At 51.9% G+C, this 15,771-nt stretch overlaps 2 protein-coding genes across 2 annotated transcripts; one reads left to right on the forward strand and one right to left on the reverse strand.

Annotated features, from left to right (window-relative positions):
- The first annotated feature begins 1,661 nt into the window (after positions 1-1,661).
- LOC135810994 (uncharacterized) lies at positions 1,662-2,624 on the forward strand. The gene has a single exon (XM_065324361.1). It carries the CDS (start codon positions 1,662-1,664, stop codon positions 2,622-2,624), a length of 963 nt encoding a protein of 320 aa, XP_065180433.1.
- A 2,194-nt stretch (positions 2,625-4,818) lies between these two features.
- LOC135808177 (uncharacterized) lies at positions 4,819-14,646 on the reverse strand (the record flags this gene model as incomplete). The annotated part of the gene is given in 2 exon segments (XM_065321329.1): positions 4,819-7,120; positions 8,153-14,646. Coding segments are annotated over 2 exon segments (8,669 nt in total), but the record flags the coding sequence as incomplete, so codon positions are not given.
- Between the last annotated feature and the right edge of the window lie 1,125 nt (positions 14,647-15,771).

Below are 15,771 nucleotides of genomic sequence, written 5' to 3' on the forward strand. Positions count from 1 at the left end.
TTTCCAAGCCCGATATGCAAGCAAATCCGTCCCATCAACGCCATTTCACTTTCTTCTATCGGAGAACGCACAAATATTTCGAGACGATTGAACTTCAGGCCGCTACGTCACTATCTTGTGCTCAGTCGACTAGTCGCGCGCTCCAAATGCACGCAAAAAAGGATTTTGTTTCACTTAAGGTGGTGATGCGTATCGATCGAAAATTTGAATATTATTTGCTGAGATAAGCATGCGATATCTCTGGAGTCAGACATCGCAGATCTTCGGCGATTGTTGCAATGGAGAGCTCGGAGTTCCCGCTACCACGTAGAGCCTTCGATTGTTGAATTTGAACAAGAAATGACGGAGTTATGAAGGTTCCTATTTTTCAAGAAATGTTCGAAAAAATCGCTGCATAACCGGTTATCCGTTTGTTTGGCCCTAACGGTTACATAACCGGTTATTCGTAATAACTGTTTCAGCCCTAAGCACTAGATATGCCAACCTGTGGCAGAACTCCCCAATCAGTCACAAACACTAGATATGCCAACCTGTGGCAGAACTCCCCAATCAGTCACAAACACTAGATATGCCAACCTGTGGCAGAACTCCCCAATTAGTCATAAACATCTATTCATGATAATCTATGTACTTATTCCGCATACTAAGCATTCTATATTACTTTCCCTGCCAGTTCCATCATCATCTGCATCCATTACAACACTCTGGATGATGCAGAACACTCCAATCCTATACATGTATAATAATTATAGGATTCCACAAAAAACTGACATGTCCTCTCTAAAACGGCCCTATAAGTCAAGCAGTGATAATACTGGCACTCTTGAAAACTTCTCAAGAGAACCTACTGATACTGCCCTAACACCTTACAATACAATTTAGGCACACAACTTATCCCGGGTGGAGGCATGGTCATGATTATTTGAAAAATTTCAAAAAATCCTATATGTATATAGGATTTGGCAGTAGACAGCTTTTATTTCACATGGTACAACCATTAAGGCGCCGGTCACACATGCAGGCGGCGACACCGCTTTTGCGGCTGCCTCCAACACGCTGGCAGTGGGCGCTTTTGCGGCTCTTTTCTGCCGGCGGTCACACATGCAAAGGCTTTGGTACGCACGCAGCTTCACGGGTCTCCACAGGTGTCGTAAAACTTTTCTCTGAAAAAGACTGTAGCCTCAAAATTCTTCAGGAAGTTACCTGCTTTGTTGCATTTTGACTGAGTTGGCTGTTTCATTTTTAATTCCTATCACTGTTGTCTTTCCTTTCCTGCGCTGGTATGGATCGCAGAAACGCCCAGAATCGCCGACTACGTCGTGACCAGCGACTGCGGAGAGCTATGGAGATTGCCTCAATATTCATGTTGTTCAATTTCTCTTCGTTTGAATCTTGCGGAAGCTCCTTGAGCATCGGTGGACGCCTGAGTCAAGTCCCATGTCGGATGGTTGATGACACCCAGCCTGTATGGATGCAGATGATGGCACTGTTTGGTTTGCTGCACATGCGTGACCTTCTCTTCGGTAGATACAAGAGAAAACGACGCTTCTGGGCTGCTCTCAGAGATGGCAATGTATGGGATGAAGATTTTTTGAGAAATTATCCCACAATGTCCGTGCAATGGAATGTCCCCGACTTTGAAGATCAACAGTATATGGAGCATGTGCGAATGGGCAAATCAGAGTTCTGGCATCTCCATGTGGAATTTGGCCGGTATATTACATTCCAGGACAGCAAGTGGAGGTAACTGGTTGTGTGTACCGAGCCACAAACGTCTGGCAATAACGCTGCATTGGCTTGCCAACGGCAATAGCTACTCGCAGCTAGCCCGTCAGCATGGCATTGCCAAGTCAACCGCTGTTAAGATAGTCCATGAAACTGTGCGTGCACTGAAGATGCACATGGTGCCGAATTCCATTCGCTTCCCAGAGGGACAAGAGCTGAAGAGAGTGATGGCAGAATTCGAGTCCCTATCATTCCTGGAAAGGTGTGCAGGAGCCGTGGATGGAACATTTGTTAAAATTCGAAAGCCAAAGGCCATGTTTGGTGACTGCTACTATTGTTACAAGAAGTACTGCTCAATTATTTTATTGGGCACTGTAGATGCGTGCGGGATGTTCATCAACGTGAATGCCGGAAGGCCTGGGTCTGCTGGGGATGCCAGTGCGTATGCCACATCAACAATGTTACGCAGGATTTCCCAGCAAAAGTGGCTGACCATACAAGACAACTTTCGAATTGAAGGCACGTACATACGGCCCTACCTTGTGGGAGACTCTGCATTCCCCCTGTGTGCCACTCTAATGAAGTGCTTTGATGACTCAGCTGGACTTCAGCCACATGAACGGACATTCAACTACCGGCTTATTCGGACAAGGTGTGTAGTGGAGCAGGCGTTTGGGCGACTCAAGGGTCGATTCCGTGTGCTAGTCCACAATAACCTCGACGATCCCGACTTCGCTGCTGATGTGGCCATTGTCTGTTGCGGTCTGCACAACATCTGCGAGAGATGGAAGTGTCCTATGGAACCGACTTGGCTAATTAACACTGCCACGTACAATCAGTTCCACCCAGGACCAAATGACCAACCCCACGATGACTACAACAAGCAGGTTGGACGGTGAGAAGGAAGCTAGCGCGGCGTACTCACCGAGATCACCCTGTTGTTTGAGCAATACGGTTCTGCTGGCCTCTTATTTCCACACTGAGTACAATCCATTCCATTGATGAATTTATACACCTGCTCTGTGTGAACGAGAAGCACTGAATGCAACTTTATTGTTTTGCCCGTGCAGAAGGCGTATAAAAAAACCGCAGCGTGCTAAATTGCACCTAAAAAATCGAAGAGAAGAACACGGCTGAAAAAATCGAAGAAAGGATTTATCACAAAACAAGCTCAGTCCTGCTCCTCGTTCCGGGAAGACCTTGGTCCAGGACCATTGAAGAGGTTGCTCACAAGTGTGGCCTGGAATGTCATCATTGACTGCTGGACAGTCATCTGGAATTCCTGATTTTGCCGTTGTGTGGCTGATGACGTTCTCTCCTCACGATCTCTCATCCGCTCTCAAATTGTTGCTGCTGTTGTTGTAGCTGTGCCTGCGGTCAAAGCACACAAACAACCATCACAAGAGGACTAAGTATTGCTGCTAGACTGCTAGTGATGTTTCATTGGCCAAGTTGTTTGCGAATTCTCACTAATTCCAATTCTGTAAAGTAGATACCACAATTATGAACGAGTAGCCAATACAAATCTATAATATACTACAGTAGAATTCAAATTTTAAGGAACATGGCCAACAATCTCCTGTCTATTTCAGACCATATTTCCAGAATCTATTTTGGAAAAGGCAGTTTTGGAAACAGTTGCTTACCTGAAGTGTAATGGTTTGTTGTGTATGCGCTTGCATGATGTTGCCAAATGATGCCAAGAACTGGTCCTGTTGCTGGCGCAGTTGCTCTGGTGCTGCCGTCCTACTTCTGCCAACACGACTCGGTGGTGTTGGAGGCAAGGCAGGCCGAGCACGGCCATTGTGCGGCTCCTGTCGAGTTTGAGCTTGCACCTGTGCTCGTGGCCTTGCTGTTGCCTGCGTCGGTAGAGGCAGTGGGGTAGATGCTGCTGCAGGCAATGCTGCTGATGATACGATTGGCTGCGCTGAAAGTGCTGCTGCAGGCAATGCTGCAGATGGGAGGACAGGCTGTGCTGAAAGTGCTGCAGCACGTGCTGGTGGAAGTCCATCAGAACTATCGGCCTCGCTGTCATCAGCCACGTCATGGTCTAAATCATCATCTATGTCACCATCACCAAAAGTTCCACTGTTTCCAGTAGTGTGTGCAGTACTGCTATCACTGCTTGTACTAGCTCTGTTGCTCGTAGCACTGGGGTTGGCTGCCTCTGCTGAAGCTGCCTGTTCAGCATCATCAGCATTGTTGTCATCATCATCATCCTCACTGGTGTCTTGGGCACTATCAGTGGAAATAGCCAGTCCCAGAGTGGGATGAGACTTCAACAGATCATAGAAATATTTGAGTAGTGGCCACTTCGCTTCTTTGAGAATCTCTTCCCAGTCCAGCTCATCTTCATCATCATCATCATCAGCAGCAGCTGCCCCGGTTCGCTCTAGCCTGCTTCTGCGCACTCTGGGCTGCACATGAAGTTTAACCTTTTTGGAGCCCGTCTTCTTCAGGCGCCCGATCTTATCCTTGACCTGCTTCCAGGCGACCACTACATCCTCCTCCTTCAGCTTGTCAACAATCCATTTGTACCTCTGTACATCTCTTGTCATTTTTTTCTGGTGTCTTGTCTTGACCTCGAAATAGAGGGAGAGGAGCAGTTGCTCTTGGTCAGCAGTCCACTTCATGACGAGAGATGAAAAACTATTTTTTCCAAGATCCAAGAGATCCAACAACGACAACGCCGCAAAAGTTGCACTACCGCTTTTGTGTTTCGCCATCAATTTTTTCGTTGTGGCGCTTTTGAGATTGCCGCCGCGGCGCCAGTGGTGCCAGGCGCAGTATCCATGGTGATCCGGGGATATCCCAACTTTTTGTGGTGCAGCTTTGGTGGTGTCGCAAAAGCGCCATGCATGTGTGACCGGCGCCTTATGGCGCTATATACGCGATACAAGGTGAAATGGGTACGCACGGCGCAATATTTGGCCAAAAAACGTACAGTTTGTCACAACGCTAAATCAGCCCCCATAACGTTTTTACGCAGCTTCGATGCTATTTGGGTGATCAAGGTACGGGTACCGTAAAAAATAGTGTTATCGTTGTTTGCTAAGGGTGTCTATTACTGGTAATGGCCAGTCAGCTGCTTACCTGTTATCCTCGGTGTACATAGCACAGCAGATGTTACCCACAGTTGGCTCTGCCAAGACTGGCGGCTGCTGGGAGTTGAGCAAGTCCATCATGCGCTCCAGACTGCTAGCATTGGTGCGCACTTGGCACCAGAAGTCGGTTGGCGTTTCGACGTGCGTGATTTCCATGGCCACGGTCTGACCTAAAGCCAGCAGGTCACCAGCGCCGGCTTGACCGGGCTCTGATGCAGTGCTGGCTGCAATAGACCAGGATGATTGTGATCTCGCCTCGTGCGCATCACGGCGGATTCTTCCCACTGAGTTGGCGGCAAACGAGGTGGTTGATGGTACGGCGGAGACATTCGCAGCGGCCTGCTCCACCAGTTGTCCAGTTTCTAACGGGGGATCTGCAGTAGTAGCGGCAGCGGTGCTGGCATCGCTACAAGTCCGCACTGGTGACCGTGCTGGTGATGGGTTTCTAGCTACGGGAGACCGTGCTGGCGACAGGGTTCTAGCTATGGGAGACCGTGCTGGCGACGGGCTTCTAGCTACGGGAGACCGTGCTGGCGATGGGCTTCTAGCTACGGGAGACCGTGCTGGCGATGGGCTTCTAGCTACAGGAGACAGGGAGACCGCCGCTGGCGAGAGCTGCGGTGAGACAGGCTGATCATTGAGGCACTGCTCCGGCACAACGGGCGATGTGCTACGGATTGGTGACGCGGATGGTACCGGTGATACGGAGCGAGCAGGAGACACGGAGGCTACCGGTGATACGGAGCGGGCGGGCGAATGCGCTGCTGCAACTGCTGCCGCTGGGCTAACGGCCACACACGGGGATGGGGAGGAAGATGACGGTGACAGGTCAAGACAAGACGATGAGCTCACTCTAGCAGATGAGAGAGGTGACGTTGACCTGGATGAAGATTCTGCACCAGCAGGCACACTCGGTGAGAGAGCACTAGCAGAAGCAGCCGCCGGTGAAGGAGTGGGTGAGCATGGCAATACCGGTGACGGTGGCACAGCAGCATCAATGGCCTTGATCAGCTGGGCATAGCCGTTACGCGTCAACCATGTAGCAACATCCTCACCGTCGGCGTTACGCATCTGCCCAAAGAAGACACGTGAGCTGGCAGCGTGATCGTTCGCATCGCTGACGTTCGACACAATCACATCGCACTCGGTGCCCTCCATGACTTGAAGGAAGTCCTGCACTTCCGGCGACCAGCTGTCATCGTCATCAGCCGTGCGAATGCCTTGCAGAGACAAGTGGAACGCCTGCTCAGGCAAGTGAGTGAAGACAGGAAGCAGTACCTTGATACAGCTGAAGTCCACTGTGTCGGTGTTGCCAAAATCCACAAAGCGCACACATGCCTTCTCGGCTCCGTGATCTACGTTGAGAATGACGGCACGATACCAGCACTCATCTTCACTGAACTGAGCTACACATGCCTTGCAAGCCACCAGCTCTTCAACTTGTAGACGCGCAGGTTGCTGCTGCTCACTGCCGTACACATCAGCTAGGTCCTGGGCCAAGGCATTCAGGTTGTCTGCGTCCACGACTAGCTGACACCAGATCTCAAACGGCGAGGCTACTAAACTGACCAGGACGCGAACGGCCGTGCCTGATGTTGGACTGCAGTGGGCCAACCAGGCATCACCGTGGGGACGGCCCACTGCAGACCCCGACGCAACAGACTCCACATCCGAGCAAGTCTTGTCGGCCAAGCCCGAGGAGATCAAGACGGCTGACATGGGTTGACTGGCCATGTCGAGCGGGTCCACAAAGTAAATCGGTGGCTCTCCGTCGAGTAGACTGTTGAGCGAGAGAAGAAGCTCCTGATCCTGCACTGCCTCCGTGAACACATCCGTAGCCGTAGCAGGCCAACTGTCAGCTTTGGCACACGGTTCTACAGTGAACATACTACACTTGACGGCAGACCAGGGAAGCTGAGTGAACTGAGCGGGCAGTGGCAACAGGTTGGACACACTGATCTCGCCCTGATTGCCGTAGTCCACGAAGAACACGGAGACGGAGGTGGCTGAGTCGGCGACGGCCTCAATGAGGGCACGGTACCAGCACTGGTCTTCAAACATCGCCAAGCAATACATACCAGCATGCGGTTCCATGGTGCTGTCAGGGCTGGCACTCTCCGTGACATATGTCTCAATGGCAGCCTGCTGATCGGCTAATGCGTCACTCAGCGACATAGGCTGACAGTAAAACTCAAATGGTGACGTTACGAAGGAAACTACAACGTGAGCATCCTTGGCATGCTCGTCCTCAAAGCGGTATGGGGAGAGGCCAGTTTGCTCTGGAGAGGAGCCTGGGGCGGCAACAAACACACACACAAACAGAGAGAGAGAGAGAGAGAGAGAGAGAGAGAGAGAGAGAGAGAGAGAGAGAGAGAGAGAGAGAGAGAGAGAAGAGAGAAAGAGAGAAAGAGAGAGAGAGAGAGAGAGAGAGAGAGAGAGAGAGAGAGAGAGAGAGAGAGAGAGAGAGAGAGAGAGAGAGAGAGAGAGAGAGAGAGAGAGAGAGAGAGAGAGAGAGAGAGAGAGAGAGAGAGAGAGAGAGAGAGAGAGAGAGAGAGAGATCAACCAGAGGTCAGCTCATGATCAACGTGCCATACTAGATTGGTGACATGTCAGAATATCTCGGGGGAAAGTCCAAATTTCATACAGGCACCATCGAAGAATGCTCATAAATACTCAGAGCACAGCTCATAAGGCAGGACACTTTTCATTCTTGCCGCTAACGCTATCAATTTTGACATAAAATGCACCGTGTACATGAGTCCACAAGTTCAATTCACTATTGATGTATTGATGTCAGGCAATATTTTAACCGGTATAGCATCACAGTTTGCTTTGCAATTCTTCTCAGGTGTAAAGCAACTTCAGAAACGTGTCGCAGAAAACTGCGATGCATGCTGTGCAGTCACTGTACCCTATGATGTACAGTGTGCATGCCAGGTGTGCCTTTTACGGATGAAATAGATGCATGAAGCTTCGAAAGTGCTGAGCTATGGATTCTGGCACCAGGTTAGGTTTGCAACTAAGGTGTCACAGTGTTCTTGTGGTCTGAGATTGCACTCTGGTCAGCTCTGCAGAAAGACAATGTTGTCAAGTGTTGAAGAAAATTGCTACGCAATATTTTTGAATTGCTATTCAAGTTGATTTTTTGTAGCAAAATTGCTATGCCAAAAATTATCAGAAAATTATTCCCTGGATGTGCATACACCAAACACATCACCAGAATTCAATAGTCATAGCCGTCCGTCATCACTCCCTATGACTAAAAGGCAAGTCAGGTCACGAGCAGAGAGAGAGAGAGAGCAGAGGCTTTACAAGACACTTACCTGAGAGATCAGAGCTGTTATCTGACTGCGCCGGTGAGGACTGTGGCGATGCTCCAACTTCCTCGTGTGGTGCTGCGAACTCATGATGAACGGCAAGACCACCGGCAACCAGTACTTGCGCTACAATATCAGTGTCACTAGACAAATTGGCGATGACGTAGCCATCATCAGCCGAAAGAATTACCGCCTTGACAGTGTCAACGTCCAATGCCGTGATCATATCGGCTGCCTCTGATGTCCATCCTTCCACGTCGGTGGAGTCGACGGGTAGAGCCAGGCAGAACGACTGCTGGGGAAGGGATGTGAACTGGGCTTCTAAGTGACGCAGGCGCTCAAAGCCGCACCATTCCTTGTTGCCATAATCCACAAACGAGACATGGGCCTTGTCACCGTCTACAGCAAGAACAACAGCTCTGTACCAGCCATCGTCCTCCGAGAACTGAGCGGCGAAGAAAGAGTCTTTAGCGACGTCGTTGGCGGCCACTGAGTGTCCAGCACTGGCATAGTACACCTTCATCTCTTCCTGCAGATCAGCTAAGGCGTCTTCGGTGGCTGCATCAGCACGCTGAACGTACATCTCATCGGGAGTAACCACTTCAACCCAGCGTACAATGTGAGTCTCGCCAGGCTTTACCAGAGTGCAGTAGTCAACCAGATCTACAGCTGAGCAAGTAGCAGCAGCAACAGCAGCAGCAGGGGCTGAAGTAGCAGCAACAGCAGCCTGCTGTGCAGGTTGAAGTGTGTTGACCACATCAACACCATCGACAGACAGAGTACCATGCACACATGTGGCAGTGTTGACCAGCTGCACTGACAAGACACCCTCCTTGTCCATTAGTAGCTCCTCCATCCGTTCTTTCACACCATCAGCAGGCTGCATGTTGAGCTGGCAAAGGATAGCTTGGCGAGGAAGAGCAACAAACTCATTTGTCAGCGAGTAGATGTCGGCCTTCTGGATGGTCTGGCTGTTTCCATAGTCCACAAAGAACACTTCTGCGGTGCGTGGTGTGACACGCTGCACTTCGCCACGGTAGAAACCGCCGTCCTCCTCGTACACAGCAACCACACACATACCGGGCGAGAGGATTTCAGGGCGTGAAACAGACGTGCCGTCACCATAGGCAACACACAGCTTCTCCTGAAGAGCAGCCAGTTCATCAGCTGTGGACGATGGCTGCAGCCAAACATCGCTGGCTGACGACACGTATGAGACAAACACGGACATTTGCTGACCTACAGCAGGCATTGCTGGCATTGCCACAACGGGCAGATCAGCCGGCGGGGTAGGTGTAGTGCTGGACTTGAGACTGTCGGCGATGTTCAAACCGTTTACGTCCATTATCTCGCACACAGGTACAGCTAGGCCGTCCAATACACACGATCCCACCTGCGTCGCCTGCAGTTGCTGCTCCAGCACCAGTTTGGAAAGAGCGCTGCACACGGACTGGTAGAAGGTGCTGCTTACACAGTCCTCGAAGCCAGCCAGGACGCATCGGAATGCAAAAGCCGGCTGCTGGACCAGCGCCGGCGACAGCTGGCGCAGATTAGTGATGCTGACAACTTGCGAGTTGCCGAAATCGGAGAAAACGACCTTGAACGACTGGGCATCAACACGCTTCTGAACAGTGGCTCGGTACCAGATGCCATCTTCATCAAACAGCGCAGCACATGACATGCCCGGGGTGACCCGCGAGGGTGCAGCAGCACTTGCACAGTGATTGGCCAAGGCCTCTTGCAGCTCATCGATAGTGGCCAGGCTTGCATCGTCGCTAAGCTGACACCAGACAGATATCGGTGAGTGGCATTCCCACACGGACACTGTACAAGCGGCGCCGGATTGCAGATGGACTGCGGGAATGACCAGCGAGTCATCGCTACTTGCCGAGCCAGAGCTAGGAGTGGCGGGCGCACGTGTAGAAGTAGCAGCAGCACTGTGAGCTGGCTGAGCTGCTGCTGGTGGTGTGTATGGTGACGTTGCCAGGCCAAGGATCTGCGCAAAGTTGCGTTCGTCCGCCATGGTCACGTCGACTTCCAATACACTGTCAGCCTGCGTTGACCTGACTGCCACCACAACTGGTTGTTCGCAAAGCGACTCGGCCATGGCGTGTGCTGCCTCCGCCAACTCCAGGTTATCCGGTATGCCGTAGAAGCGACAGCACGTGGCCAATGCCGGACGCTGGGTACACACACCGGCCGGCAACTCGCTCATGTTCTCCAGAGCTACAGTCTCGCTGAAGCCGTAGTCGATGAAGTCGACGGTGATCTGTACACCCTTGACTTCAGACACTTGTCCACGGTACCAGGTCCCATCACTGGCACATGCTGCACAGAGAGTGCCTGCCACGGCTGCGCTCAGATAGTCGGTCTCCGACGATGCCAGTGTGTTCATGATCTCAGCAATGTCCGTCTGCACCGCGTCCATCTGGACAAAGAAACACTGCGGCGAGACGAAGAACGACAGCGTTCCCTTGTGCACGGTGTCGGCACGGAAAGCAGTGTTGTCCGACCTGGTCGGCGGCTTAGTGGAGACAGGTTGTTGAATGGCCGGGGAAGGTGCTGCGCTGACCGGGGCAGACATGGTGAAGATATCCGAGAAACACGTGTTAGTCTCGTCGTACAGCTTGACAATGAACACTCCGGACAGGACGCTAACCACCTCCATGCGGAACTGGTGTGCTTCGTCGCGGACAATCTCGTCAAACTTGGCGCAGACACCTTCTGGCCAGGTGTTGGACGGCATGGAGCCGTGCAGGCAGCATCGCGCTGCTTGCGTGGGCAAACTGGACAGGGCCGGTGCCAGCATGCGCACACGCTGGCGACTCAAAGTCTCCGAGTTCCCGTAGTCGGCGTAGACAAGCGAGTAAGAGTCAGGCGCCTCGGCACTCTGAACTACTGCCCGATACCAGACATCATCTTCAGTGAACTGGGCAGCACAAGCCACGCCGGACTCGGCGTTCACAAGCAACGGTGGGATGTTAGCAGAGGTGTAGATCTCCTCAAGTTGCCCCATCATCTGGTCTAGCTGCGCTGCGTTACTGTCTAGGTGACAGCAGAACTCCGACGGGCTCACGGCGTACGGTATAGACACCAAGCTGCTGAACCCGGCCTCCAGGCTGAGACTACGCAGCTGCACCGACGCTACTGCTGATGACGATGATGGCACTGGCGCTGAGTCTCGTGCTGTGGCAGTACTAGTGTTGTTGGTAGCAGGCCGTGATGCTGCTGCTGGGGTTGCTGCGCCTTGATCAGCACGTCGTGCCATCCTGGATGAGAGTAGATAGTCACCAAGGTCTCTGTTCTGCATATCCTGTACACTGACAGACCATACACCGGCGGCGTCATCGTTGCTGCTGCACTGGTGGAACTTGATTGTCATCTGGTCAGCACGCTCGGCGATACCCTGGATCACCTTGTTCACCCTCTCATCCCACGTGTTGCCAGTAGCGGGCACGATATTGAGCAGAGAGCAGCGGATAGCCATGGCTGGGATCTTGAGCAGATTGTCAGGGCATTGCAGCATACTGGACGCTGGACAAGTGTCCGAGTTTCCATAGTCCACATAAGACACCCTAGCTGCGGTGTCACTCAGCTGAACAATACGTGCACGGTACAAGGCGTTGTCCTCGCTGAATGGTGCCACGACAAAATCACCGACGTTGCAGCCGCGTGCTGGTGTACGACTGACTCGCTGTAGGTCAGACGCGATCGACTCCAGCTGTGCAGCGTGATCGTTGAGTTGAACACAGAAGTGATTGGGCGAGTCAGCGTGGATGAAGAAACCCTTGTGTGAGCCAGTCTGAACATTGGCTTGCGGCAATTGCTGAGGAGCAGATCGAGCTTCTGCTGCTGCTGGTGGTGCTGCTGCTGGTGCCTGCTGCGGGCTTGCAGTGCTGGGGGCCGGTGGCACAGCTGCAGTCGCCGTGCCCTGGGCAGGACTGGCAAGGTTCTTCTTGCGGAGGATTTCAGCTACGTTGTTACCATCTAGCAGCAGGCGTACGGCCAGCGACGAGGTAGCAGAGTATTCGCCACCCATCACCGTCACCTGAACCGCAGCATCAGTTAGTAGACTGGTGACTTCCTCGCAAGCTGCTTGAGGCCAAGTCTGCTGAGGCTGCAGGTCGGCTAGGCTACATCGCAATGAGCACAATGGAGTCTTGATGAACTGATCAGGCAGGTCCAGTACTAGATCAGCCGTCCTGGACTCAGAGTTGCCGTAATCAACAAACTGGACGTCAACTGCTCCGCTACGCTCATCAGAAGTCAGTTGGGCTCGATAGTAACCCTCGTCTAGGCTGAACACTGCACAACACGGCGTACCGTTGACACGTGCGGTCAGCGGCTGTAGCGTAGGGCCAGCCTCTTCCAGTCCTGCCATGAGTGTGTCCAGCGCTTCCGCCATGGAGTCAAGGGTGAGATAGATCTCGCTGGGCGATACACAATGAGTTACGGTGGCGGAGAACGTTTTGCCGTGGCTGATGCTTGGGTAAGTATAGACAGCAGAAGGGCGGCTGGCTGATGTGGCTGCGGTGGTCGTCGTGCTTGAGCTTGGTGTTGGTTTGCCAGAGGTATCAGATGCAGCTGGGGCTCCTGCAGCACTGGCCGCTGCTGAGCTGCTTGCGGAGAGAACAGCCTGCAAGACATTGAGGTCTTTACCGGCACTGGACACCGTGTCCATTAGGTTGAGCATCAAGTGACCGTCCTCGTTACGCTGCTTGACCTGGGCTACCAGGCTGGTCTGACTTTGCGCGTACGACCGCAGCACATTGACGGCGCCTGGGTTGTTGGCCGCAGCCCCTGCGCCGACAAGAGAGCAGCGGATGGCCTGCTGATTCTGCACACACATCCACTGTGCTATGGGACGCAGGGCGGACAATGGTAGCGCCTCCGTGTTGCCAAAGTCGCAGAAGAACACCTGGTAGCGATTGCCAGTGGCATCGACGGCCACAACCTTGCCACGGCACCAATCATTCTCATACTGCACAGCGCACATATCTCCTGCCTTCAGGGGTTGCTGCAGAGGAGATGCACTGGCTGCAGCTGAACTCAGCTGCTGTGTGAGATGACGGAAGGCTACACAGTTCTGGCACAGCTGAACATAGAAGGACTGTGGTGAGGTGGCATGGCTGACCATGACGTCCACCCAGTCATCGCTGATTGCCAGGTTAGAGTGAGCTACGGTTGGAGCAAGCTGCGCAACCATTGACAATGCCTGACGTGCATTGGCCCTGTCCACTTGGCCATGACCTCGCTGCACCAGCAAGTCACTGACAGACTCTCCTGCTGATGTAGTCAGCTCAAAGTATGCACCGTCGTAGCGTATAGCTGAGAACATCTCCTCGCCATAGTTACACCAGTCCAGGAAATCAGCACATGCTGCTTCAGACCAGTATGCACCGTCGGCCTCCGTGCTGCGGACGCCAAGCAGGCAGCCTTGGAATGCTTGCGGCGACAACTGCAACGCCTGCTCCGGCAAGCGTCTGACGGTCTGTGGATACTCGATGTTACCGTAGTCTAGGTAGCGCACTGTCAGCGGGGCCTGACAGGTCACAACAGTACGGTACCACAGCTGATCGTCACTGCTGTACATACCACACCAATCTCCCAGCTCAGGCGAAGCAAACGCTAGCTTTGCATCATCGCCCTGATAGGAGCTGGCGAGTAGCTCGAAAAGCTCGTCCAATCTGCCCGCAGAAGCACCCTCCACTTGATACCAGAATTCGCTCGGGCTCGACGCGAATGTAATAGCCACGGACAGTTTCTCCGGCTCTGCAGTGTTGGACGTATCACTGCCAGTGTTCGACTGTTGTGCAAGACCTTCCTTCACAAGTACCTGGGCCACATTGACTTTGCTCTCTTTCCCTATCAAGTCGACTTGCCCGACGGCTTCGGCATTGCTGGTAGCACTCTGCAAGCGCATGATGAACACATCCACGTCAGGAACCAGGGCAGCTAGGCGGGCACTAGCACGCTCGCTCCACTGACCATCCGGACTGTCCGCAATGATTCCTGACAGACTGCAGTGCAACGCATAGCCATATACCTGTGTGTAGCGCGGTGGGATAGCACGCAGTCTTGAGATCGGCAAGGTTTCTGAGTTGCCATAGTCCACGTAGTGAACAGTGGCTTGTGATGCAGTTACTTGCACTACCTTTGCACGATACCAGCCATCATCCAATGTATACTGGGCGCAGCAGAGGGTTCCTGGAGACGTTTCGCTCAATGGAGAAAATGATGATGCGTGTAATTCAAGTTCTCCCATCAACGCATCCAAATCCTCTGCTTCGTCCATGCGCTGGCAGAAAAAGGAGTGTGGATGAGCTGCGTAGCTCACGCCTACCTCTGTGGGTCCTTTTGGCCATCCCGGCATCGTGACAGACCAATCGACTCTGGTCCTGAACTCCAAAGCTTTCACCTCTTCAAATCAGTGGCCATCGAAAGCAACTTCAATTCACTTCACAACCTCGGTGGGCATGCGGCTCAAACCAAAGAAACCACGTTTTGGAAACATTCATTACAATTATTTATTAAATTTTTTATTTTGATCAGACGAAATTTTTTTCGCCTGAGCTCAGTCAGCTGGTACATGCCCGGTAACATGGTACGCGGCGCGCTCGTAGTCTCGGCCTAGGCGCCTATCGCGGTCGCGATCGCCATCATCAGGCCATGTCGGTGCAGTGGCATCGCGCATATCGATCATCACCATGATCACGCAATACTAGCCTCTACTAGATAGTTTTGTTTGTTCGTGTGTGTTTGTTTGTTTTTGATTATCGTTTTCATCATGTAGTTCGTTGCCTCAACAGTTACAATGTAGTCTACAACTACAACTTACAAGTAAGTAAGTATTAGTAACATTAGTTAGTTGTGCATGCACTTCAATCAAAGAAGGTCGAACGGTAAACAAAATAACTGAGGGTCATCAGAAGAAAGGGAGAAAAAAGGTGGAGCATTTCGAAATCATTTGTAGCAAGAGTACAATAACATAAGTCATAATGCACACTCTAGATTGCAGATCATACAAAAAAGCTGATGCGAAACGACGCAGTTCATCCACGGACAGTCAGTTCTTGCAATGCATGCACCCGTGACATCTACCTGCCAATCATGTGACAATTGTTTAGTCTATATTGGATCTACAATGACAATGACGTATTCGTGGTATTTGTACATCATAGCATCTACATATGTACATGATTGTTTTGTTTGATTGTTTTGTCTACATTCAGACAGGCTGTTGTACATGCTACGACTTCCTGGTACATGTACATTGCGGCGCCTACTTGTAATGATACATGAGCTGATCATGATGCTTGCGGCACGGCCAATAAAGGGGGGGGGGGGGTACACTGACATACCGTAGTAATCATTGAACGAACGAATGGGTGCATACAAGATCAGTTTGTGTGAATTCAACAGAACAATGCAATCTTGCATACACGTCGTTTAGTGTCCACCATACATTGTACCAAGAGTACTCTTGATTGTACATGTCCACTGCCATGCATGGTGTATAGCTATAATAGTATAGCAGGGGGGTCAATATGGGAAATGTGCCATGCCACGGCTGAGACTGACTGCAATCAATGAACGAAGTCCTTGGCAATTGGTAGCCTGCAATA

Source organism: Sycon ciliatum, chromosome 2 (genome assembly GCF_964019385.1).
Source record: "Sycon ciliatum chromosome 2, ocSycCili1.1, whole genome shotgun sequence".
NCBI classification, from domain to species: Eukaryota; Metazoa; Porifera; class Calcarea; order Leucosolenida; family Sycettidae; genus Sycon; species Sycon ciliatum.